We start from the raw sequence: 27,778 nt of genomic DNA on the forward strand, positions 1-27,778 counted from the left end.
TTATGTCACATGGGATTTAGAAGGGGATTTTTGCACWGTTCACAAAATTCAGTTTGCACCATATTTTTATGTATTAATCCAAGTGGCAGTTGCCTGCATGATATTGGAAGGAAACAAAATTAACCAGAAAGAAAAATTTTTACCTTGAAGCATAAATTCTTTCCTGGATTTGTATTGTTTTTTTTGTTGTTGTTGTTTATTTTTTTTCCTGTATTGTGAGGAGCTGCAGACTGGCAGGTGCTAGAAACAGGATACAGGGTAGAATAAATTGGAGCAGAGGGACTTCTGAGGTACTTGCTGGAACTGTCTTCRTGCTCTCTGGTTAACTGATTCCAGGTGTAGTCAGGAGTGGCTTATTCCCCTCCTCTCCTACAGTCACATCAGTATTGTATGAGAATTGTTTTTTAACAGAATTCCTGCTACTGCTTTCATGTTAAATATTGGTAATACTCTTAACCTCCACTCTCTCCTGCAGTGGCATCTTTTACTTACAGATTCTGCTAGTATGTGTGTKTGTGTGTGTRTATATATATAYAYATATATATATATAAAAATAAATGTCTTAAATTTTGTTATATGATGTTCAGAAGTATTTTTGTGACACCTCATCCGTAGTAGTCTATTGAGTATCTTTTACTGAGACACAAATAATGGAGAAAGCTTGAGGGGAAAAAAGGTATTATTCCTGTTTTTTTCAGCTAGAAAATAAAGCACTTTAAATTCAGTGGGCTGATATTATGAGATTGTTAAAATTCTTAATTTTATATATGAACCATATTTTTTTAATAACATTGGGATTATTGTACATTTTAAAAGTCAATCAGCAMTTAGTAAAATTCTCTTGTTCAATGTAGCACTGAAAAGATAGTAAGATGATCTCATTATTTTAAAGATAAAGGTGCTTAAATACTTCTTAAATTCGATTTTGTACGTAAGCTGTGTAGAATTGGAGGATAAGGCAGCTAACTACCGGGTTCCAAAGAAACTTGCTATGACTACAACAAAATTTCTTAAAGTTTTCACAAATAGTTGGGTCCGTCCAAGACGGCYGCTGCCAGAAGCGGGTGTAGTCCTGCGCTGTGTACTGCCAGCCTCCTTCCTGCGCTGGCATTAGCAATTATGCAACCCCAAAGTGAGTTGGATCAGTAAACTGGTCTTACTGAGAACAAATTGTTTTTAATTGTGTTTGTTTTCAGCAAGATCAGAGCATCGACCYGACAGGTGCAGTTGAGGTTGGGGGCAGGAAGAGCCCGTTGCCTTGCGGGCAGCCTTAGATCGGGTGAAGGTGTGGAACCGGGCTCTGAAACCGCTGTCCTCATTCCTGCACTGGAGGTGTTCTCTTTCCTTCCACAAAGCATCCAGAAAAGGCACCTCGGCCTTTTTAATGCCAAGTCCAGCATGTTGGCCTAGCTTAAACCTGCCGCTGTGGTGACCATCAGCAGCCCGAGTCGTTCACTGAACRGGCAGCCGCAGAAATTTGATGATGTTGTCTACATAGCAAAACCCACAAAATGCCACTGCTTGCAGCCCAGCTGGCAGTCTGAGCGCAAATCCACCTTCCTCAGGGTTTTAAATTAATGTGTAATCTTGTGAGCTGGAGGATCTGCCCGGGTACATGTTCTAGTCTGCTGGCTCGATTGTGCCTCGGAAAAGCGCAGCAGTGGGGCTGGTACCTTCTCCAAGGACTTGACCGGAAAGCGTCTGTCATCATTCAGTGAAACACGTTCCAAATGATCATAAAGCAAGTCTGGTGCAGATGTAGAACTTGAACCCAAGTTTTATGAGTCCCTTGACAGTAAGATTTCTCTGGCTAATAGCAGTAGCTGAGGAAATGTGAATTAGTTTTTTAAAAATCGAAGAAAGACTGTATTAAGCAGAGGAATACTTGCAGATTTAGAAAAATCTAATTATTGTTAATAGACCTAACAGATGCAATTTTACAAAATGCCTGAAATTTAAGGTTTGATTTATTCAGTCTTTTCAGCCATGCTGGTAGTGACTTTTTTTCTCATTTTACAGATTTAGAAAGAATTGTAAAAAGTATAGGGCTTTCTTCATTCCATTTTTTAACATGTGCTTATTCATCCTAAGAGACATTCGGGTGGGTAACTTGCTTGGAGGCTTATGTATGTTCTGACTTGTTTCTAAGCAACGTGTTCCGCAGCAATGGGATATGATACAGATTGTCCTATTTCCAAGTCGTTTAAACTCCTCAATTGGTGATGAATAACGTGATAGAAGTTTTTTTATTTTTTCGTTTTAAATGTTAAATTTGCATTTAACTGTCTTTCCTGTTTAGTTTTTCATTTTCTGCTTGTAGTACAATAATATTACAATAATATTACTTCTGGAAGTAATATTACAGCAGTAAAAGACAAAAGCCTTCATAGGGATACAGTTGAAAAGAACTGGAGGCCCTGCGGGATTTCCCTCTGGAATTCTGAAGAGATTCTCTAAAATGACTCTACAGCCTATAGACACCTTGTTAGTTCTGCAGGACCATCAGTGCTCTACACTCCTATGCTTTGCCCTTATCCAGAACATTTTAAGCTGATAAAACAGTATAATGTTCAGGTATGACTGAATAATTGCCTAAAATGAGTATGAAGTTATTTTACAGTTTTTAGATTATTTTTGCTACGATCTTAGAAAAACTGCATATAAAATAAATGGAAACTATATAAAAATAAGTATTTTTTAAAAATAAAAACTAGTGAAAGATATATTCACTTTTTTCAATGATGCTTTGACAAAAATGAAAGTTTTGAAGTCYGAACCCAATGTAATTTGTCCATTCAAATTTACATGGTGTTAGATTTCTTTAGTGATAAATTATTTTTTAATTAAAATTATTTAAAACTATTACTTATAAAAAATAAAATATATTAATTTTTATAAACTTTGTGTCATCGTTTCCAAGCTGGTGAGAAGTAAGTACAAAAATTGTTAATGCGTTTTGTCTAAAATGCTGTACAAGTTATTCAGAGTCRCTTCCAGCAAATTACAGAGAGCTCAATATTTTCACGGCTTCTCCTTCACCTGCCTTCTTTCCTTGGAACGCGTATGTGGTGTATAAATGAGAAAAACACCAAGTTACCTCATTTGTGACTTTGGACACACGTGGAACAAGTAATGCAGTCTAGCTAGCACATCCCGCGTGACCTTGCGGCAGTGTGTGCGTTGCGTGTTGCCTGCACATTCTGTTACTTACTATACATAATGCTGCTGTTTGAATTTTCAGTTTTTTTAGCATAGCAAGCATCAATTGAAGAATGTAACCATTTCTGTGTCTGTGAGCAGGTAGCAAAGCGTAAATACAGCACAGCACCATGAAATGTGTGTACTTCAGGGAGAACAAATCATGGCTCAGGAGAACACAAAACTTTTGTCTGTGGAAGATTAAATTAGTGTAAATTATGTTTTGTTCAGAACAGCCTGAGCAGATAGTGTTTGGGGCTGTAAGGGTAGTGACTGAAAGAAGCACGTAATTAACTGATACTCAATTTGTGTTATTCTGTAATTGCCACACTGGTGCAAGGTTGGTCCTGCATTCTGCTACAAATTTTATGCTAAAACCGCTCGTGAATTCCACCTGCCATCTGATAAAAATATTCTCTCTTACTTTACTGCAACCCTGTTGTTTGTATATTTGTATTAATATTATACAGTCATGGTGCAAAAAACTAGTTAAAAATTACTTCGGATTGAGGATTATACTTTACAATTCAGGTGATAGACAAGTTCATCTTCTGTAGCAACGCTTCAGTGMACCTAGTACCACTGCTGTTAACTGTTGCTCTGTGCTTTGAGCTCAACATGTTGGAGACTTTGGATGAATAAAAGCTGTTTTAAGCTGGCAAAAAGAAATTAGGCTTTTTGTGTAAGAGYTTTTAATTTAAAGGCAAGGAGGGTGTTTTCGGCACTGTCTGTTTCCATGGCAGCCAGCCTTGCGCCAGCAGCCAGCCTGCTGCTCCTGTACGTTTCCAAGGGAGTACACAGGAATGTCGGACACGGCATTTTCCCGTATTACTTGCATTTTTAAAGACTTAAACAGCTAATAGCCACTGAATTTTAGCTTTGGAAGGAATGATAAAATGCATACACAACACAAAAAGYGTTTTTGATGTATTATTTTTCTTCTTGCTGTTGTCTGAAAGATTTGTATGCTAYCACATGAACCCCTTCTCACTGATTTAATGTCTGTAGCCTCTGCATAATTTTAAATGTCAACAACTGTTTGAATGGCATGTTTCATAGCAAAAAAATGAAATTTAATAGAAATCAATGGGATATATAATGAATTGCGTAAGATAYGGAATTATCAGTGTTAGAACTACTGTGCACAATACAAGTTCGGGTTTTGTTTGAGACGAGAAGCAGCGATGAAAGCTTGGTAATCAGTAGATAACACTGTTCCTGTGGGACAACTGTCAATTTATTTTTGGCTTCTACATTCCAGTGCTCGTGATTATATAGTCCACTTTGAGGCACCTTTTCCATAGGATACAAATTAGAGATTTGTAACAGAGTGAAGGCTGAAACCACTTGCTTGACTTCAATAACTGCTGTTTGCTCTAAGTGATTTAGAAATGCATTTTATTTTCATTTGCTSTGCCGTTCACACCAAGTAAAACCTAACTGTATTGTCTTCAGTTTCTTACTMCTTCACAGGATCTTGTGTGAAAAGTGATGTGTACATGATTAAGTGCCTGTTGTTTATGCTTGTTTGCTTTCATTCAAAGCAGCATAATGCTTCAAAGGTGTTGAGGGTCTGCTTGTTTGGGTTGTTCTTAACTTTTGTGCCCATTTAGACTCATGAATATGTGAACTAGAACAGTACTCTCCCTTTGTGAAAGCAGGCACCCGTTGTTATTTTTATGTGATTTTTACTGCCTTATCAAAATGTGTTTCAAAATAATCAGGTGGTGATGTGCATTGGCTAATAGATGATCTCCCCTTTTCATACCATCATCTTCGTTCCTTTGTCTAAGTGTAATTGCCTGGTAGGCTAAAAGTAGAAAAAACTGTAAGAGTGGGAGCACCAGCCTCTGCCCACAGTTTTTAGGAGGTAAAAAATTGTATTGCTCCTGCAGAGTCAGCAGACTTGCACTAGCTTTATGCTAGTCAAATAATCTGGTCTTGTTATTGTGAGAAACGGTTATGTTTTGGTATTTGTCAAAAATATTAAATAACCTATTACAGTGAGAGAAAGCTGAAAAGAACTACCTTTATAAAGTGTTTTTAACTAATAATTTTATTGACAAAGCAAACATATATGGAAGTACTAGACATACGGAAATATTAGAATTAATCTTAAATTCATACACTGATCTGAAAATAAAAATGACTACCCTCCATGCCCCTCTCCCCTAGCAATCAAACCAAGAACTCGACTGACCTCTGCGYGCATGGCTTTTGTTCAGCAGCAGTTCTGAGACTGCTGCTTGGAGTGCAGTGGCAGAAAGGAGATTTCTGCCAGTCATGTAAAATGCAAAATATTTGTGTCATCTTTTAGCAACTAGATTTGCTAAGTTAGTAGTATATCACCGTTTTTAAATCTTTGATAGTTTTAGGCCTTTATTTTGGAAATCAGCATCTATGATTTTAAATGCTATGCTTCATTTCAAAGTAACTCTCTATATTTAAATCAACCTGCGTTCTGCTCTGTTGGGAGTTTCTCCCTCAATTAAGTCAGCTATTCTTTGCCAAAACTGCAAAGCTGCACTCCATTTGCACGTCTTTCATTCTTGTCTTTGAAGATAATTTCATGACATTTTYCTTATTGGAAATTTCTGATTTAGTTTCCATGGCTCCCACTTTGTGTATCTTTATGGTTCTTGTTCTTYCAGTTGCTTTTTGTGGGTCCATTTTCTTTTTTTGCTTTTCACAGACCTCATCGCTATAGTTTCCTCCTTTTGTATCCCCCCTCCTTTTTTTAGATCTTTTTTAGGTTTTTGTTTGTTTGTTTGTTTATCTCCAGGTTAAAGACAGAAATCTGTCTCCAGTCTTAGTTCTAGGGCTCAGACTCTATGACAACACATAATGCCTTTTCTAAGATTAAAAGAATGAAAATATAAAGCTCAGTACTGTCTATATCATGATTTTCTAGACTGACACTCAGACTCGTAAGCTGAATATCCTCTCCGACTAAACTTTTGCCTAGATCTAGCTATCCAGCTCCTGTCCAAATACTGCATTTTTTCCTTAGAAACATCTCTGTTTTTTACTTCTCTGTGTAAAGCTTAAAAGTATTTTAGGTCCTTATGTTCTTTATTGAAGTGTAAATTTTAGTTTTTTTCTGACTTGTTTGCTTTGGAAAAGCAAAAGCTTTTTTTTTTTTTYCCAGTCTTTCAACCTTTTAAAATAATATATTGCCTTTTTTTATTCACAATGACTTTATATTTAGAATTTATATTCTGTAGTCACRTTTCTAATTGCTCAACATTTGAACAAAAGAATCTGACCCAAAACTTTTCTTCTTCATCGTCTTAATTTTGGAATTGATAGTAACAACAAACATCTGGTTTTCATCCAATTTTGTTTCTCTTTCATCTCCTTGCTGTGGTCTATGTGTTCTCTTCTCTTCTTATTGCCCCTTCAGTGCTTTCCTGTTAGTCATGCTACTGGCTATCCTTTCTTTACTAGGTTATATATAAGGTCCTGATCTTTACCTAAGAAGTGAGTAACTGGATATTCTGTGTTGTTTGAAATATCAATTACTCTCTCATCTGTGCAGTCCTCCTGCAGGTTTTACTACTTGTCCTAAAATAAATGAGACTTAAATCCTCCTCCCTTACTTGCTTTCTGATGCCAAGTGTTGATTAATAGATGATAGGCGGGCAGGTAGTGTTATGAGAGACAATACATTTATGTTGTGTACATACCTGCTTAAGAAAGAAAACAACCTAAAGCTTCACACCTATGTGTATATGGCTTAWGTGCGAGTACTTTCTTGCTGCTTTCCCCTCCTTCTGCCATGTGTTACCATGTAAGACTCTGCATTTTTTAGGGTATCGATCAGTTTTTACTCTTTCTGCAAAACTTAAGCCAAAAATCTGATCATAACTGAAGCCAACAATAACGGATTTAATGCATTCATAAACTGTGTATSGGGGCTTTCCATCATCTGCACTGGGAATTATGTTAATTAAAGGATTATTTGAACTCAGTTGAAAAATTAAGTGAAAAGTCGCCTACATTCCTTTCATTTTTAGGTGGAATCATATTTTGCTTTGTCTCCTGCTCTCATTCCTCCAGCAGAACTCCCAGTACCCACCAGTAAGGGCAGTGGCCACCCAGCATTCATTTCAGGATTTAATGGGAACTATATTAGCTGCATGCATGAGCAAGACTAATGTTGGCATTTGTTTTTACAGTGGAAATGTTTGATCAGTCCAGGGCAGTGTGCAATTGCGTCGCTGTTCGGGGAGGAGGTGCGCGGCCCCTGGGCTAGTGGCTCCTGCGCCCCCGGCCCCGGTTAGTCCCGGCATTCAGCGTGGCTGCTGCCTCCTTTGACACCGGGTAGCGACACACATGGCAYGTACCTGCCCCTTCCGCGCTATCTGTACTGGAAGAAACACGTAGATGCTTTGGTACACTGGTATTTTTCAGAGAAATTTCTCCAGCTTAATCTACTTCAGGCAAACTCTTCTGAAGTGTGTTTCAGGGGAATGCTGGGGAATACATACTAGAAGTGCTGAAGTTGTTACTTAGTTTATCTGTATGAGCAAATAGTAGTCTGAGGTCTTTATTATTCCTCCTACAAACTTACCAGTGAAAAATTAAAATGCAGTAATTACTCAGAATGCTGAAATGGTGGGGTGTGCACCAAAATTGCAGAAACGTGAACTACTCTGAAATATATTTTGTCATTACTAATGTGGATGCGGAAAGGAAGTTGTTAGAAAGCTGTACATTAAAATAAAGCATCTGTGTGTATTTTACGTGTAATACAGTGGATTTGTAAAGGCTGTGACTGTAAAAGAGCTATTCACGGCAAATAATGTCCCCCAAATTGTTATGATTGTGGCTTAAGATGCCTCCTCTTTCCATAAGCCAAAGATCGATTCTCTCTTGCTGCTTTTCTACTAATTTTAGCCTCCTCCTCATTTTGTGTGTTCCGTTTTCCTCTGTAGGTGCTTATTTCCMCAGTATGGTGCTTAACAGAGTCTGAAAGGTTTCTTTGATATAAACGATTTTTAGTGAAGGCTTGCTTCACAAGTACTACAAGTACCAAATGTGTGGTTTGGTTGGATAGTAGCTCCTCCTTGCAGTGGGATTTCAGATGGATTATTTCATGTTTCACCATTCCTGATGAGATGCAGTCTTTCAAGATACTTTAATGCCCTCACTTCTTTAAAACAGTAACTCAGTCAAAATACCAAACTACAGTTGAAATCCTCCTTCCCTGAAAGACTAAAAGTGTATGCTTAAAAGCGGGGGGGGGGGAGAAGAAGCAGAGAAACCAAACCTTTCCTAGGATCTCTTTTACTTAACTTTTCGTGCATAGACCCAGCAGGAGTCTGCCTTCCCTCTGCAAGGAAGGTTCCTGCCTGAACACTCACTGGTCCCCTAGGAGGTCTGTGTTACTTATATGGAAGCTCAGCTCAGCTCTAGAAGTCTTCTGTGCTAGCAGGGACTCCAGTTTGCCATAAATTCTGTCTCCCAAGCGCTCTTGCTCTAGCAATTAAAGATACCATCAGAAGTAGTTAATAAAATCCAGCAAAGCTGCTGAAAATTCAGAACGTCTGATCTTTCTTCCTTACCAACTGTATGACCAAATACTGCTCGTTGTCTGTGTTGCTGTAGAGAAGCACTTAGAGCAAGTCTGATCCTTTTCATATGGAAGATGGAAAGTGTAGTCTGAGAATCGTGTTAATACTGGGTCTGGGAGAGAGACACCTATAGTTAATGAATAATTTGATTTTCTTAGGGTTAAGAGATGCAAGATAAAAATGAGCACCTCCTACAGATAAACCTCTGCCACTTTATATGTAGTTTATCAGTTAAACTATTTTCTTAAAAATACCATAAAATTATTTTTCCTGCACTGAGATTTTGCACATGAAACTTGATTTTGCCATGACATTCCTTCCAAATTTTTAAATAATGTCTGATTAAAGAACAAGTAGCTATTGTTTGTAATTGATTTCAAAGAATAGACATTTGTCCAAATTTGTGGAGGAGTAAAGACTTTCAAACTGATATTACCGACCCTGCAAAATAGTGTGGTAATTTTGTAGTGTGGATGCCAGTTTGAAAGCTGTGTCTGATTTTTCCCACATTTGTTTACTAATATTTGAAAGCACTACACTAGCAATGTTCAGGTAGCCATGGATCAACCAGCTACAACTGCAAAAACGGGGTTTGTGATAAAGCTCAGTCAATAAAAACTCCTGATAAAAAGCATATTAGAGATCATAAATACCACGTCTTTTTTCTTAATAGATGACTTGCCCATGATATGCTGGTAGATGGCTCATAATCAGTGAGAGCATTCCTGTATCTGTTGTCATACTACCGGCGTTCACTTACTGACACTGCATTGCGGGCAGCGGTATCCTTCAGCAGCACCGGTCCTGACTGCCTTGCTTGCTCGATGAGTATAGCAGCTCTTTCCTCAGTGTCCCTGAGTGGATTTCTCACTGCTCGGTGCTAATGCAGTAGGAGATGGTTAGAACTAATCCCAGGGATACAAGCTTCAATTCGTAACCTACAGAGTATGCTTAGTGTGTGTGTCAGTCGAAAAGGGCGTTTCTTGTAGTTTTCTGTAGGAATGAGCCTGACTCGGTTTATTATTTTTCTTAATTCACAGTTACTTGTATGAACTTCGGACTTTTAAGTTTGCATACTGGAAATACGTTTACACACAATCCCAGATTTCTGGACAGACTGGACCAGCTGGACTTGGACAACCTTGTGGTTTTCTGCAGAAAGATAGGAGATCATRCTCTGAACTTCCTAGGAGCACGTAGCTATACACAGCCAGACCTAACCTAGGAAGTGCTCCTGAAAGGAGCTGTCCTGGTACTGTTGTCAGAGTGGGTGAACGGGGCAGGCACAACTTTGCATCTGCTCGTAAAAGACCTCATGTGAAGAGGTCCAAACTCGCTTGGCGCAACATGAAATTAACACCAAGACCAAATCATCCAAATCTTCAAACTTCTATAAAATATTTCGGCASTTACATTTAAGTTATTTTAGTCACTTAAAATTTACTCCCCCCCAAAAAATTCACTACTTAAAGTAAGTATTTTTAAGTTTCCACAGGAACTCAAGAACTTTTGAATAGCTTTGCATCACTTTACTTTTTACTGGTTTTATGCATCTGGTCTCTCATCACTGTCCTTTGTAATTCTTGGGTTGTATAGCAATATTGTAAACCAAAAACTGAATTACTGTAGAATATCTCTTATTTGTGCTTAAGTTCTCAGAGCTTGTATGACATAAGAGAATAACATCCTCATTTTCAAGATTTGTCTCACTATTTCCAGTCTTAATGCTTTTGCCAGAGGAATATCCTTCCTGTACTGTGGAACAGGAAACAAGCTGATTCCTTTTAAAATCTGAAAACAATGAACTTTGTGCTTAGCCTATTTTTTTAGAAATTACATTCATTCTGATGCTCTGGACAATGCATTAGTTTGTTTTGCTTCCTTGTGAAGTACAATAGGAGCAGCATGTCTTAATCATGCATCCATAAACTATCAAGGGAGAATTTGAGAGTGCAAGTAGCACACGTTTTTAGTACTTTTTTTCTTGACCAAGCTATGCTTCAGAASAAGAGGTGGAATTTCACATTAGGATAACAGCTTTATAATGTGGCCAAGAAATAATGAAGTACTATGAAAAACTGATATAGAATCAAGGAGGGAGAAGTTGTACAATGAAGAAAGTAAAAACCTTTAGAGGAGTTTCATTTATGTGGTGGGTTGGTTTAAGAGGAAATATTTACAACAAAAAGCTCAGATCTTTGAAAATGTGAGCACTTCATGTCTAAGCAACGCTGCAGACTTTGAAGTATCTTTTCTATCACTTGAAATAGCAATGGCTTGGTTAACAACAGTGGTGTTGTAAGCCATCGCTCATGAACAGAGCCCTGCAGAATGAATGGTCTAAAGGTAGGCCATGAATAGAGTCATCTTTTTTAGCAGATGGGTAGAATTGGTACTGTTTCAGTTACATTTTGGTATCATGCCAGATTCAAGTATATAGCAAAGAAATAAAACATTTTAAACTTYCTAGTGTTCAGAGTCACAGAAACACAGAATTGTTTGTGGTTGTCAGATATGAGACTCCCGTTAATCTCAAACTTGTGTACGTCTCTGAGGCTGTGGTAATTAAAGGTGCAGAATAAACTGTCCTGCAACTTAATGACATCCTGGAAATGGCTACTAAAGTAAAATAGCTGGAAGGGCTCAGTGTGCATTACCTTTTCTCTGTGTTACTTAAAGAGTAGCTTTTCCTATTTATATAGTTAAAAACAGTTATTGTCAGACTCAGATTTCACTGCATGTTACTATCTTTTAATAACGTTATCGTGTATATTATATATAAGCTAGATATGTTACCTTTTAAAACATCATTTTTTTTCCCATGAAATGGCTTTCAGGACCAAATCTTAATATTTTAAATTTTAAAATATATGTTATCTACTAAAACAAAATTCTGGATCGATTTAAATGGTCTTATTAAAAAATTCCAAACATCCATTTAAAGTTATTTCAAATGGTCAGACTAAGTTTTGAGCCATTCCTTTTTTCCTGYCTTTTTCCTATCTTTGTAGAGTTCCTGATGCAGTATTTAATGTGTTTTATGTTAGTTATACTTGCAGTAATAATAATGATGATAACCTTTGTGCGTTTTGTGAAATGCAATGAACCATGAAAAGTCACCTATGAAAGCTTAAACAAGATTCTTTCCAAATTTGACAATATTGGATTTATTTGGTCCTTAGATTTATAAAAAAATGTTTTTTTTTTTTTTCATTAGTCAGGAAAAAACAGCCTTTTCTTTTGTTTGGAGAATTGTTATATGTTGCAATTTATGTTACAAACTCTTTAAAATAAATCAAACCTATAAGCTCACTGTATGTTCCCTCCATTCTAATCCCTAATAGTAGTGTAGCTAAAAAAAAAAAAAAAACTCAGAATTTTAAAATCTAAACTTTAATTTTACTAAATATCAGCTAGGTCTCATAAGTTAGGAAAAGTACATGAATATGTGAAATACTGTCTCTTTATTGGATGTGACAAAATTAGCAAAGTACAACATAAATAGGGATTGGAAGCAATTGCTCTTAACTACGTTACTAGCATTAATGTAGCATTAATTACTAACCTTAATGATAGGTGTCTTGGACTTTACTGTCAGGTCTGCATGCATATAGCAGAAATATTTCTAAAGATATTTAGTATCATTTTTGAATGTTTTTCTTTTTGCAGTTCAGTAGAGATAGTTTGCTTACATGCAAAATACTTTTCTTTTATCAGTACTTCAGCTAAGGCTACAGCAAAGGCGGACACGAGAACAGCTGGTGGACCAGGGCATCATGCCACGTAAGATTTACTTTATTTCTAGTAATTTGTATTACTTTACTGTATTAATCATGAATTGAATATGTAGAATAATAAACATTTCTGTAAGAATTCTTAAAAATAACGATAATTTTATAGACCCCACAGCATCAATTTGGTAATATAAATGAGCATAAAGTTAATTTGTCACACTTAACGRTGTTTCAGTTCAAGTAGCTTTGTGRTGAAAATACAAGGACTTGCAGACCTAATATAGTCTGTTTCTCATTTTTATCACCTTAAACTGTGGCTAGTCTTACTGAAATAAGCTGAATTGTATCTTGTAAATGAATGGACATTAATAACAAATCCAGCAATCTTTCAAGGGTAGGATGGCAAGGGTTACCAAGCCGAAGTAGAACACACAGAAACTCTCACATACATTGCAACTCCAGTGCCAACTCCAGTGCTCAACACTTCCAGTGTTGAGCAATGCACCTGTGATGCTACAGAACATGATCCTGTAGCTTAGGTTGTGAGCACATGTTGGATCACGTAACCTAAATGCAGAAACTTTTGTGCACAGGCCTTTCTTGCCATCAYTGAGTATGATTAAATTTCCAGGGATATGATTTTTTGTTTTTAGAAGATAAYGTTTTTTCCAGATTCCAAAAGCACCTGTGCAGTCTGCAACAGTTGGCAAAAACTATCCAAGCTGATCTGAGTTCTGTATTCTTCTCTTTCTCAATAGAGGAAGAGAAATTCAATGAATGCCATTAGATGCTCTCTTTGGAAGAGTTGAGATGCCTGAGCGCGAACTGTCTTGCTATGGCAGCAGCTTCACAAAATTCATAAATAGAGTCAAAGGTGTACTTATGCTTCCAAGATTCTGTAATGCTCAACTCCTTACTCTTTGGCTTGACTACCTTGTAGCTCAAAAATTCTTCCTCTTCCTATTGGAAGTGAACATAGGTCGGGGTGAATGTACCTGGACAACCAAGGGATGCTAAGGATTTCTGGTAATGCATGACAGAATCCCTGCTTTAATATGTCCAGCTCATAATGTGGAACTTGTATTCCAGTGGCAAGGAGAGGTACAGGGTTGTATTCAGCATCCAGAGAACTGATCTGTTTTTACACCCATCCAGTTCCTCCTACTGTGATCATAACATTGGAGAAATCTATAATTACCTCCCCCTAGAATAAGGAGCACAGGATTGATGGCCACCGGAAAAAAGTGAGGACAAGTAAAAGCAAGGCCCTTACTATTTGGCCTTGCTTTAGTTTCACCTAGAGAATTACCAGACTTTGTTCTCCAGTTAAAAGTTCAAGTTACAAATCATTTTTTTTTAGATTTGTCCTCAGATAACAGCAAGAGAGACCTGACAGCTATCTCCGACAGAATAGCCGTATATGGCTTCCTGCAAATTCCTGCACCATTTTCTTGATACAGCATAGTCTCTATTGCCTCAGCTACCTATGTGCACCAGCCTTTTGAGAGAAATACAGTATTCTACTGTGTATCTTTCTTTGAAGAGTTTCTTCCTTTCTAGTTCAAAGTCTAATGAGCTCCTTTATTTTTATTTTTTTTAAGGACTTTCAGTTGACAACAGGAAGGAATCCCATAGGCTTACATATTCCATTATGTGACCTGGGTTTTCTGTGCAGTGCTCTTTTTATTTCAGTTCCTCCTTCAWTGTTTAATCTTGATTATGTAGGAAGGAGTCAGTAATTTTTCTTAATTAGGTCCAAGTTCCCCTCRATGTTTTCTGTCAGTCACTGTTTAATCAGTCAGGCTTCTGTATGTGTTTACCCTATGGTTAATAAAGTCCTTGAGACCTTATCAGAATATATGCCCATGTTTGAGATACAGATTCCTGGTGGGATTTGAACCCCATGATAGAGATTCTAATGTGTTWTGCTCACTTTTGTCCTTGATGGCAGCTTTTCTGGTTGCTATTAATTCTACTTCAAGAGACAGAGAAAACTGCATATTTATGACTCATTCCACTCCTCCAGACTCTGTCCTAAGATAATGTGGATGTTACGCTGTAACCAGGCAATGAGCTTGCCAGCTTGTGTCCGTAAGATTCATTAGTTGTTAGGGCTGAATACATGTTTCGCACTTACAGTGTCAGGAGAGCTTTCTGAATCTTCCACAGTTCCAGATTATTTCTGAGCTCTGTCTATACACCTCTAAGAAATCCAGATTTGGGGCTTCTGTGCAGCAAGAATTATTTAGATATTTATATTAAAGCCTGCTGTTGCAGGCTGCATCCAGAACCATTCTTGTAGAGTTCAGCCAGTGCTTGGGGACTTCTGCTACCACAAAGAGGACTTTTCTCCTGTATCACAAAATAAAAAATTGCAAGTTACTGCTAAGTAAGCTTGCTTTGTGGTAAATAGAAAAGAAATAGCAGATTTCAGTCACAGCAAGGGAGAGTCAAGTTTGTGGCATATCTTGCTTGGAAATGTCTATCTCTGAGAGTTTTGAAAGACAATACAGATTTCTGTCAGTGATGTCTGCCCCAGCTTACTGTGTGTTTGGGACAGAGAAGAGCTAGGTGATTCCTCAGCAATGGCCAGATGAGGTCCTTTCTAGTTCTGTGATTCCATAATTTATCTGTTTGTTTTTCAGAAGCACAGAGGGGCCTTCTGCTCCTGTTCCATGATTTTTACACTAGGCAGTAGGCTCTCAGAATACCTCCTTTCAGTTTGGATAGCAATAGACCTCACTAGCAGGGAAGAGCATACGATTTACCAAATATGTTGCTCTAGATGTTTTTTATTTTATCTTGTGTTTGGTTGAAAATTGCTTTGAATTGAAACATACTGTGTGATTATTCTGTTTTCTAACCCATTTCTAATCTGAACATTTTGGAATTCTTACAGTATTAAAAAAAAAACCCAGCATGAACAGTTTTTAAGGCACAATTCAGCTGTCTGTAGTAACAGCGAGATGAAGTATAGATGGATAGTCTTMTAGTGGAATGAGTGAGACAGTATTTTGGCCTTCTGAACACTACCTTATAAAAGTTGSTAAATAGACACCAGTGTAGCTTGTGTTAATCTGGTTAACTGTTACACAGTAGCATTTGGTAAAATAAAATATTCCATGTACTCTGCATAGGAGTGATAGTCATCTTTGTTGAATATAAGGGAGTATAACTGGTATGAGTCAAACGTGTAACCCTGGTTAGATGCAAACACAGCTTTAAGATGGTGTTGAATGTGCAAGGAAGTTTACAGATTAGGATATTTCTTCGAAAATCATGTCCTGTCCATTTAACTTTTTCTTTTCCTTAACAGCTTTGAAAAGTCCAGCTGCATTCCATGAGCAGATAAAGAGCCTGGAACGAGCCAGGGTAAACACTTTACATAGACTTGCTGTTAACATGTGAAAATGCCAGTTATATGTGGTACTAAATTCTTTGATTACATAAAAAAGTTATTAATACTGTGCTCACATACATGCTTGTATCTTGGGAGAATTCATTATAATAAAATATTGGTATCAAATCTAAGGGGAAGTTTCTTCATTATTTAAACAGATTAAGCAGGTGGGGAGGATAAAATACGGTCATATTCTAATCTGTGTCTACCTATAGTCCAAGGACAGAGTGCTTGAGTTGAAATGACACTTGTACTGTATTTCTGTAGCAAACTTCTAACCTATGCTGTTATGATCTAGTGTGTTGTTATGGGATAAAATCCAGAACCATTTCAAACTTCTCTGAGGAAGACTGTAATTCAAAAAGAAGTAAATCTGTAGTACCCCTGTTCAAACAGTGAAGTCCATCTATCTAAAGACAACATAAACTGTAAATATTCATTGATTGCACATCAGTACATTATCAGTGTACCAACTACTTTATGCTTTTTCTAGTAAATGCTAATGTAATGTTATTTATTTATTTAAAGACTGAAAATTTTTTGAAGCACAAGATTCGCAGCAGACCAGATCGGTCTGAGCTGGTCAGAATGCACATCCTTGAAGGTACGTACCCAGATAGCTTCTTTCTCAAACTGTAACTTTGGACCTAACTGAATCAGGCTTAGTTATAAATCATTTATAAAGATTCATATACTACGTTTCTCTATTTATACAGTGTATCTGTTGTAATCTGTATTCTAAATCTATTTGATAGTAGACACATGTATGGTGGTGAATATATTCTCAACTATGYATTTGTTTGCAAGCGCATGTCACTTTTATTCTGTAACAGCAATTCCACCATGAAGTACAAACATATAATATACGTTGCTTCAGTTTCTACTGGTTACCCTAAAATAACCTTACAGTTTTTACAACTTTTCTTCTCAAAACATAACCCTTAGTAAACTTGACTTTTACTGTGTTTTGTTACTTTCCTTGTTGTTTGAAACAGTAACTTTTTTATATATATATATATATGAATGGGACTGTATTGCTGTTTTCACCATAATCTTGCCAAATATAGAAATTACCAAATAACCACAATCCAAGTCAATCTTTTAATTYTCAAAACATGCATTTGGATACTGAACTCCTTAATGATGGTCCATCTGCATACTGTCATTGAAATACAATTTTGAAGACTCACAAATTTGTGCTAGAAGCTATTCGTAAATTTTTTAAGATTAGTTTGACAAGAGAGAATCCAAAAATTAAGTATCAGTTAAACCTTTACCATTTGCTGCTATAAAGRTTTATCAATATGAGCTATTTTAATATTTATAACTAGCATTGTCTATTTTGCTTTTCCCGCTTTATGGCTGGACATTATACAATTGTTTACCCACAGTATTACTGCTATTAAAAAGAGAATATGTTTATAAAAAAGCATGGTCGTGGGAATGAAAAATGTACTCAAAATTATCTTATTTTGCTTGTTAATTTGAGAATGTTTGGAGATAGGGATTTTTAATTTCAAAATACTACTTGCCTGATTTTGATACAAGTGGAATGGTTTTTGTAAAGATGAAACACTTTGCTGGTTATCTTGAAATTGGAAAAAAGATGGAGAAGAATACTTAAATCAACATATCTTTTAGAGACATTCGCAGAGCCTTCACTACAAGCCACTCAGATGAAATTGAAGAGAGCTCGGTTGGCAGATGATCTGAATGAGAAGATTGCTCAGAGGCCTGGCCCTATGGAACTGGTAGAAAAAAATATTCTTCCTGTAGACTCCAGTGTTAAAGAAGCAATTATAGGCAAGTAGGACAGCCACAACTTAGGTCTGTTATTATTATAGTATTATGGAAAATAATAATTAACTCCTGAGAGTAATATTCACCACAGGAAAACATACTTACTAGCTCTTACGCTTGCAGCTTCTGAGTCCTTAAATCTGTCATCCTTTAATTGAAGATAGTTTTGCTATATGCTTGGTTTTTATCAATCCCTTGAATATGATCTAATATGGCTTTCATTATATTAAAAAGGCAGTAAGTACTTGCGTACTATATAGTTGGATTGTCCTGAAATCTGATCAGTTTCCAGCAGTTAGCTAATTCTGCCACCAGAGTCTTGATTTAACTAAAAAGGTTTGTTTTCTTTTTGCATGTTTCTTTGTAAACATTTTAGCAGTTGGACAAGAGAATTATCCTCAAGCTTTGGATGATTATTCATTTGATGAAGACAGCAGTGATGCTTTATCACCAGATCAGCCAGCTAGCCAAGAATCCCAGGGTTCCACAGCTTCCCCTGGTGAGCCAAAAGCAAATGACTCACCCTCACCASTAACATCAAATGCTCCTACTTCAACACAGGTACAGTTTGTAAATGTTCAAACAAAATCACCACAGTACATTTTTTGTTTTGGTACTATATAAAGGGAGCATAAGTTTCATGTGAARTCAATACATCTGTTGTTGCAAAGGAGTGTCTGCGACTCCAATTTTCTGTTGAGGAGTTCACGGACTAGAATCCTGGCTTGGTTGCTGGCAGTGATGAAATTCCCATAGGGTGTAGGGGAGTGGTATATTAACTGAATTTGTGTAGAACATCTACAGCTTTCTCAGAAGTTGTTTAAAATGACATATCCATGGTTTACTCCAGCTGCGGCTGATTACTTAATGTCTGTCTTCATTTTGGGCCAGGGCTTGAGCTTGTGTTTTAAAATTAAACTTAGTTAAAACAACAGTTGACATCAGCTCTGTTATCTCTAGAAAGTATTGTGAAAATAAGGTTTTCCCGCATAATTTAAATTTCTTTCATTAAGTCTTAAAATTCTGCCCACTGAATTTACTATTTAAGAAATGAAAGTAATTTTTATATTTGTTTTCTGCGAAGTTTTTGGTGTTTCCTTGAATTATTTACAAATTGGAAAATTATAAAAGTCTGTGATGGTAAATGCAACGATCAAGTGTGTGTGGTTTTTGAAGAACAGTTTCTCCACAGAAGTGTAATTTTGACTAAGTGGCTTAAAGTTAAACTTACTGTCTACTACTGAGAGAAAACTGGATTTGAAAGAAACATCTGTGTGTATTTAGCAAGACTTGCAAAAATGAGTTTTAAAAGAGAACACTTCTTAAAACAATTTAATTTGTGATCTGAAGTGGACATTACCAAGCTTTGGATACTTCTCTATCTGTAAGCACCTTATAAAAGTGCAGCTGTAAAACATTTGCCCAAACTGTAATGAAACATCATCTGTTACAAATGAATTTATGTTTTATCAGCTTCTGAAAACATAAGGGTATGTACTTAATCACACAGTGTCATGAGTATCTCTGATGGCACTTGTCTTGCATGTCTTTATCTTCACCTTTGAGTTAACCACTAAATTTATTAATTAATGAAGAGATAAATTTATTTATTTGCAGGGTACTATGTTTAGCATACAGAGATGAAGTATGTGATCTTTTATTTTGTACCTGAGCTAGTAATTTTAAACTCACTGACTAATTTAAGCCTAATTTGAATGAGGAGAAGTCATCTTCGCTTTTAACTAGATTTCTGCAACCTTCATGAAACTTTTTCGTCTGGAGAGAGAAAGAGCCCCAAATGAAGGCTTCAGCAGGGGGGAGGGGAAGGCATGTGGAGCTATTATATGTTCTCTGATAGCAATTAGTTGAACAATCAGCAAACACCAAACTAGCCACACTCATGATGTTATTTGCCTCTTGTGGATGTCATGAGGCAATTAAATACAACTAAATTTCCTGTTGGCTTGTGTGAATCAATCTGATTGTTTTCAAAGGAATCCATTTGTTTTCATGAAAATAGGTTAGTAGTTGTTAGCAGTCTGTCATTTACTTCTTAATGTCCTTTCAAATGGCCACATTCCTCTCCTTCTCTATTTTACTTGAGGGTTTTTTGGATGTTTTAGTAAGAGCTTTTCTTTGTTGCATACTGCTATAACAAGCACTCTACAAYATTTATTTCAATTATCTTGCTATTTGTATATTTTCTACATTTACAGCAACTACTGTGCATAATAAATGTGTTGTGTACTAATGCACTGACATTAATAGGATCTGTGGATGTGCATATTTATACTTTCCTTTTTGAGTAAGTACTTGAAAATATTTTTAGCATTTTGATTTTTATAACCAGTTTTATTTTTCTTATGATTGTTAGATTAGGTCTTGTTACAGAGTCTGGAAGAAGTGTGGATTCACTAGGTTTAATAACTGTGGTCTTCTGCATGGAATGCTACAGATTTCTCTGAGCTGATTTCATACAGGAGGATTTAGCACTGGTCTCCACTCATTAACTGCTTGTTACTAGAGAGTGACAGAGCTAAGTTCCAAATTGTGCTTATATTCTAAGGCCTAGAGGAACGATTGGTTTGTTTATGTATTGAAAACAAAWATAACAAAAAATTTGCCTTAGATCAATGCTGAATCAGTGACTGAATCAAATTTTTTTCCTGTTTGTTGATGAGCAGTCACGTATCCCAGAAAAAAAAATGTTTATGCCGTTGCTCCCAATAAACCCATTTCCCTGTTGTACCTAAATGAAAGCAGCTATAATATCACAGAAAAATTTTTGTCTCAGATGGTGTGTTTTACCAGACTGTCTATGTTTACGTTTGAGTAATTTCGTTGGTGGAAAGATTTTGATTTTCATCACAGTATTATATATGCAATGATGTCTAAATGACTGCAGTTTAATAATATCGCAATTTAGTAATACTGCATTCAGCTTCATGTGGTTAGTATCAGTATACCAAACAGTGTATAAAAAGATACAGAAATTCCAAGAATTTTGTAATATTTGTTTAATCAGCGAAAATGTTTCATTTATTTAAGAAATATTTCTTAAAGTGGAAACTCTGAATTTGATGGAAATTCAGAAATTTAMAATTTTAAACTTATTTCCTTTTATGCAGGTCTGTGCCTGTTTAAAAAAAAATGTTTAGCTTTATAGCACAAATAACAAAATAGTTTATTCTCAAAGAATACACTAGTGTAACAAAATTTGACCAATATGTGACTGGTACTGCTATAAATCTGTGCTCTTCCTTAGGTTGACATTAATCAGCTATAATTTATACTGGATTTTTTTCCAAAGGGCTTCCTAAGAGAATTCCTTAATCTCTTTCTTAACTTTACAAAGGAAAGAAAATGCTTAACTTTGCACTGTGGATTATTTTCATACTTACCCCTTAATTTAGGGAGATGCATTTATTTGTGTATTTAAATTGCCAAGTGATTCTTACTAAAGCCAGGGCTGTGCATAGGGAACTGTTTTGCAATTTGAATAATAGCTTTATCTTACTTTTGTAATATGACACAGACAGAAGATAAGACGTAACTCAGTTTCAAGTTCTTAATGGATAAATAATGTAAAATTTGTCAGTTATGTATGAGATACTGTCTGTGTGCTGCAGATGTTATTGTCTAATGTTAATTTTAATGACCAGAGATCCTTTACAGTTCCGTATTTCAGGATCTGGAATTACTCTTGTTGATTTCCTTATTGCTACAATAAGATAAAAAAGCTTTGCAAAGTTCATACTCAAAACCAACATCAGACAAATAGTAGTGCGCATCCGTTTTACTTCATTGTTCACTAATGTGCAAATTAAGACATGAATAAAGTTTCACGTCGGGAAAATATGGTTTTTGTTGAATGAACTGAAAACAAACCACATGCAAATAGAATCCCAAGTAAAGAGTTGGCTTCCTAATGGAGAGTTGCATAAAAATACTCAAAGCAATACTGCATGMCAAAAGCTATTCAAGTAGGAAGCATGAGACAGATACGTGATTGCAGCAACAAAATAATAGAGCACTTGAAGCTGATTTGAAAAGCACTTCAAATGGAACTTTCAAACTTCTGCTTATGAATTTCATGATGTATTACAGCCGCTTCTGTGTACATATATACAATGCAAAGCTGCTCCTCTGCAGAATAAACAGATGCTTACTTTGTTGTTCCTTTTGAAATACAGAATAAGAGCACAGCGTGTCTCTACAGGAGATGTGTCTGGGAAATGGCTCTTTCATTCTCTTAATTTCCTCTGACAAACTTTGCATTTTATTACAACAGAAAATACAAAGAATGGTTTGAAAGCAGTGGAGTGCAGCCAGGGTTCTTTTCAAGGCTTCCTCCTCCACACCTTTCCAGGCCTCAGAGAATGTAGCATAACTTTGAGAACCTTCAGCTCACATTGACTGATGACCTGAAACTTGCTTTCCACCTGATGTGTTTGCATCTGGTAAGGATCAGGTGTTTAACCACACTACTCTAAAAGATTCTAGTGTTCATAATACTGAAGGCATTAAACAGCTATCTCTAAAACAGCTGAAGAATTCTGGTTGTTTAGAAAAAATGTAATGACTGTTTTCYTGCTATATTCACTGTAGCTTGTTGACCTGCTATATGCTTGTGTGCAGTTAGAAGAAGAGGTCCGAAAATAGCAATATCTGTAACTCAAAATATAAGGTCTGTTCCTATGAAGTAATCTTTGCATTACTTTATAAAGTGATCAAACTAAGACGTTGAGATCTTTTAATTTAGGGATTTTTTTAAAATTAAAACATAGGTAAATGATATGTTTGGCATCTAAACTGACAGTTGCAGTAAAACTGGGAAGTCTGTTCTTCATATAGCTAGTCATCCTTTGTATTTTAACATCACCTTTTAAGATCACTTTTTACACATTACAGTACATTTTAAGATGTAAGGAAAAAAGTAATTTTCTTTATGGCAGGGAGATTAATGCTATGAAGTTCAATCCGTGAATTTAAGAGATTATTTTTAGAAAGATACTAGCTTTTCTGTTTTAAAAGGTCATGTTGTGTTGTTTCATAGCCTATAAAGAGTGACTGAATAGTATGTTTGAAGTTCTGTTACTTGTATAGGTGCAAGCAGCATCAGAGTGATGAAAGGCAAAAGATTACATAATGAATAAGCTGAAGTAAATGACTTTTGGAGGGAACTTCATGAACAGAAAATTTAAGAACTAGTGAAATTTATGAGATCATTAGAATTCTCCTGGGCTTTATGGTAATATGGTAATGATATTTTGATTCAAGCCTTTGTAACTTGATAGCAACAGGAATGGAGTATGTTGGAATACAGCACACAGCACTCTTTTTAAATGGTAAGTCCCTCTAAAGTCCTCTGCCAGTTATTATGCGAGCCTGGCAAGTAACAGTTGTGTATAGATATCAGATATACTGAGCAAATACTTTGAAAGGTAGTGCAAAAATAGAGGCATTTTTATCTTTAACCTGCCACCACAAACTGACACAATATTAAGACAGGCATGAATGCAACATTTCAGTGACTAGGCATGGCACACTGAATCTTGCAATTTAGTAATGCAGTATCAGTAATGCGTTATTCTTCTGGACAGCTGAGCTACATACTCCTTTTTTCACACAGTACTTGAGACCCAGAAATGATTACTTGCTAATATATAAATTATTTTTACTGTATATGCAACTGTTTCAGTAACATAATTTAAAAGCACAGGTATCCTACAGACATTTAAGAAAGGAGGAAAAAGTCTGATCAGCAAAGCAAGCTGTGTCTTTGGGATAAAGTGAAAATTGCCAGAGTTGGACTGATGTAGATCTCAGAAAAGATTCTTCAAGTAAAATAAATAAATAAATAAAGATAAAGGAAAGGAAGTAAGAAAACCACTACACAGATCAGATTGGGCTGAGACAAGCTAGGTACAGGTCACTATTGCCTGCTGGCTGTTGGAGAAGCAGCAAAATGGGCAACAGAAACACAGATAGAAGTGGAAATTATAATTGAGATGTAAGCAATGGTCAGGAGCTTAGTGCATGCAGATTGGCAACTTGATAATTGCCATCCCAGAAGTGCAGAAGAACCAATACATGAAATTGCAGAATGCATACAAAATGTCTTAAGCAAATCAGTAAAAATTTTGTTTGACCTGTTTTTTCTCTACTTAGTAGCCTACAGAAGTATAGAGATTTATTACACTTTTAAGTTCCGTAATTCAGCGGTAGTAGAACCCTTAAAATATGAGCGATAGTTACCACTACTAAGAGAAAAACTTACTTTAGCACAACCTGTTCCTGGAATTCTGACTGCCTAGCTGGAAGAGAAGGTATTTGCTCCTTCCTTATGCCAKGGACAAAGATACTTTAACAACTGTCAGTTTTAGAAGAATTTTACAATTATAAAGGAAGTTAAAAACTGGAATCAATTAGCTGATGTGATTTTGGACTATCCACCAGAGACAAATGTATGTTAGGAGCAGTTTAGGTAAAATGTTCCTGCCTTGAATGGATGAGGTTATTTCTGAAGCTCTTTTTTTATGACTTTGTGAGGAAGACAGGATAGAAATATTTACCAGAAGATGTCTTCATGATATTTTTCTCTGTTTTTTTAAGTATGTTAAAAGGACAAAAGACAAATATTTCTGCAAATTAAAATAAAGAGGTAAAGGTTATGAAAACAAAGCCCTTTCTGAGAGCTTCTTTTTTGCATGTTATACCTCCTTTTAGGTTAGTATTCCTTTTCTCTGCAAAAAACAATAATAATAAGAAATCTTAATGTTTGAAAAGATACTTACTATGATATACTACAGAAATTAATGAACACTGTACTTTTAATAGTCTGAAGAAAAACAAAATAACTGAATTTTGTAAAATTTTTGAATGCTAGTTTCTATAGAGAGCTTTTTAAGGCTCATTTATATTGAGTGATATATATTTATAAAAGGCAGGAATGTAACTTGAAGAGGAAAAGTAAAGAATACAAATATAGGCTTTATATAGGAAAATACCTAACATGGCAGCCTAAGAACCTGATTTAGATTAAAATCAGTTAGTGTTTTGCTTCAGTGAGACTAGAAGTAAAAATAGATTTTGGATACACTCCATGCAGCAATTAAAGGGAAATTTGGAAACAGAAGTATGAAGTAAGTATATCTTACTTGGTGTAACTGAAGTGTGCCAGCATGTGCATCTGTAGCATACTTTTTTACATATAGATGAAAGTCCTATTTTGGCCCGCCCTTCTAAAAAATGTACATATATTCTGTGAATGTGAAATGACTAAGTTGTAGTTTTTTCATATGTTTGTGAATACTCAGATGCTTTATGTTCTTAATATTTTTCTTTTCCTTTTTTTTTTTAATACTAGTATCCACCTTTAACCTCTCCAGTTCCTGAATTCCTTAAAACTCCCCCAACAGTCGAGCAACATGTCACACGTTCTACTACTACAACCACCCTAACCACAAATACTGTATCTGCAGCAAAGCCTGGGCCAACATTAGTAAAGGTAGGCTGCAATAATGACATCTCAAGACTGCGTTCTGAATGTTTTCTTCACTGCTCTATTGAATGAAAAAATACATGAACAACATTATAGTGTTTGTAACTGTATTTATTGCTTATTCGTGTTCAGATGAACGTACTGGGTCAATGATAGAACGCTCTGGCATGCTAAGATCAGCATTAATATTTTATAAGAACCAACTCATTATTTCAAGAGCTCCATGTATTTGACGTGTTTTCAAACTGAATTATGTGTAACATTACTATGAAGTTTTAAAAAAAATGTACAGAGAATTAAGGACGGCACCTGCATGTAGTACTGAGTTGGTATTTTCTGTCGACGAAACTCAGCTTCTCTGATGTAATTCTGTACAGGGAATAATTTAATAGGAGCAGAGGTAATTGTATTCATAATCCATGTATAACCATACTGTTAAACAGTATTTCTTCTCTTTCACAACTATCTTCCTAGTTCATTTATTGTATAAGCAGAAAACATGCATCTCTTCTACTTTGTGTGATACTGGCTCCTTGTATTTGAAGATCAAAAAAAGCCTACTCATAGTTCTCTTCTCTATTGACCTAGCCAGCACAGATGACCTGTAATAGTCAAGTTTCTGATACAGATATGTCTGTACCCACTGATTCACTTGAATTGTACTGGCTTACTTGAAATGCTGGACCTTAAGGGCAAATTGAGATATCCCTCAAAAGAGGCTGTGTAATAAATGTACATTTATCAACACAGGATTTGATGCCTTTGATACCTTCTATATAGTTACACAACTGCTTTTCGCTCAAAATAACTTCAAAGAAGAGAATTTTATTATATGTGCTGATAGTTTACTAAGAGTACTTACAGGACTAGTCATGATCAGAATCCATACCAGTAAGTACTTCTGACCAGCCAGTGTTTACAGGCGGAGTTTAAAGTGTTAGCTTTTACTTGAACAACGTGTTAAGCGGCTTTGAAGTTACTTGTTAAAGAAGAATGTCTCTGCAGTGACAGGTGGTGACCTGCAGAAACCCTTAGCTTCATCTTTGCCATCTATTAACAAAATATTCACAGCTGTGATTTCTTATTACCCTTTCTTGTACACATCTAAAATAGTTGGAGTATGTTAACTTTCCAGGGATTTTGCAGGCTGTTCTTTTGAGTAGTGTTGCAGGGACAATTATATTCAGCAACCTTGTATTTTGCCATCCTCTCTTCACAATAAATTTATTCCTGTACATTTCATCTTTGTATCCTGTATAACTGCATGTAAATGAGCTGATACAGTTTTTTCCAACCTTTTCCATCTATAAATAGCAAAGCCACCCAAAAAATCCAAATGATAAACATCGGAGCAAGAAATGCAAAGAACCTAAGCCAAGGGTGAAAAAACTGAAGTATCATCAATATATTCCACCTGATCAGAAAGGTGAGAAGAATGAACCACAGATGGACTCCAACTACGCTCGTCTGCTACAACAACAGCAACTGTTTTTGCAGCTGCAGATCCTGAGCCAACAGCAACAGCACTACAACTACCAGACAATTCTACCTGCACCACTGAAGTATGTAAGGCTTTGTTAGCATTTTCTTGGAAAGTGTCCTTTAAAGAAAAACATACATTAGTTATAGGCTTTGTGTTTTAGAAATGCATGTACATTTYTCATATTATGAGAGAGAAAAAATGAAAATTTAAATGGCAGTGTGCATCACTGTGTACTATTACATAATTTAACAACAGAAGCAATGAGGTTCTGCTCGTGTTAAGAGTCCTAAAGCTTGTAACTGGACCTAGTTATTTTTAGTTTGACATGACAGTGGAACCTCCTACCTGCCAGATGTATATTTGACTAGATGCATATTTGAAACAAGGATTCACATGACAGCAATGAATATAGAGAGGAACATAAAGCAGAAGAGGAACATAAAGACACTCGCTTTTGCAAAAGGACATACTGTTTTGGTGGTTTTATTTTCTTTTTATATAGTTTCACAGACCATATTTTTGTAGTTTCCAAATGAGAAAAACCCATCATTTTAGAYTAGGTAAAATTTGTATATTGTTTATACTCCCTTATCTCTCTAACATAGGAGCATGTTATCAGTACTGATCTTCAGCGCTTTTAAGTGAGAAGCATACTTTCTGATTTAGAGATAGAAGCAGCCAGAGAAGTAAATCTTTTAAGAGTTATCAGCAACCTATAGCAGAATGAGTAGCTGACTGCCACCTAAAACCATCCTTCTTTTCCTAGAAGTATCACAGTGTAGCATGCTATAGTCACACAATCCTAAATTCAACTGTTTTTTAACAAGATTTTTTAAATGAGTTTTCTAAACTGAGTTATTTTTCCTCATCAAGTGATGCTAGAAAAGTGAAAGATACCTTCTGTTGGTTGTATTTATAATTACCATGTATCCTAACATTTGGACTGGAGATGCTTCTGCCTGCTTACCCACGCTTCTTATGTTCCATTTACTGACATTTCAGAAATGCTTCTGCCTAAGTCAAGTGAACAAAGAGGAGAGCTGGTGTACGGTACCTAGTGTAAATTTTTTTTTTTTTTTTTTT

General features: G+C 35.9%; 1 protein-coding gene and 1 long non-coding RNA gene across 8 annotated transcripts in view; one reads left to right on the forward strand and one right to left on the reverse strand.

Moving 5' to 3' along the window:
- MRTFB (myocardin related transcription factor B) overlaps positions 1-27,778 on the forward strand; it is a 93,304-nt gene that overhangs the window by 48,747 nt on the left and 16,779 nt on the right. For 5 of the 6 annotated variants that reach the window (XM_085302906.1, XM_085302932.1, XM_085302914.1 and 2 more), the window contains 7 exons: positions 12,492-12,557; positions 15,825-15,880; positions 16,437-16,512; positions 17,550-17,711; positions 18,085-18,269; positions 25,078-25,218; positions 26,527-26,774. In XM_085302906.1, coding sequence (XP_085159032.1) covers positions 12,492-12,557; positions 15,825-15,880; positions 16,437-16,512; positions 17,550-17,711; positions 18,085-18,269; positions 25,078-25,218; positions 26,527-26,774 — 934 coding nt within the window. Of the gene's footprint in view, positions 1-10,198; positions 10,246-12,491; positions 12,558-15,824; positions 15,881-16,436; positions 16,513-17,549; positions 17,712-18,084; positions 18,270-25,077; positions 25,219-26,526; positions 26,775-27,778 lie in introns of those variants that run through there. The other variant, XM_085302941.1, reaches the window with a different exon arrangement.
- LOC146601704 (uncharacterized) overlaps positions 13,006-27,778 on the reverse strand; it is a 43,722-nt gene continuing 28,949 nt past the window's right edge. For both annotated transcript variants that reach the window (XR_014895587.1, XR_014895589.1), the window contains exon 3: positions 13,006-14,860. This is a non-coding gene — a long non-coding RNA (uncharacterized LOC146601704). The remainder of the gene's footprint in view (positions 14,861-27,778) is intronic.

The sequence above is a fragment of the Rhea americana genome, unplaced genomic scaffold (assembly GCF_003343005.1).
Source record: "Rhea americana isolate MKP2758 unplaced genomic scaffold, rheAme1 scaffold_10, whole genome shotgun sequence".
Taxonomy (NCBI): Eukaryota; Metazoa; Chordata; class Aves; order Rheiformes; family Rheidae; genus Rhea; species Rhea americana.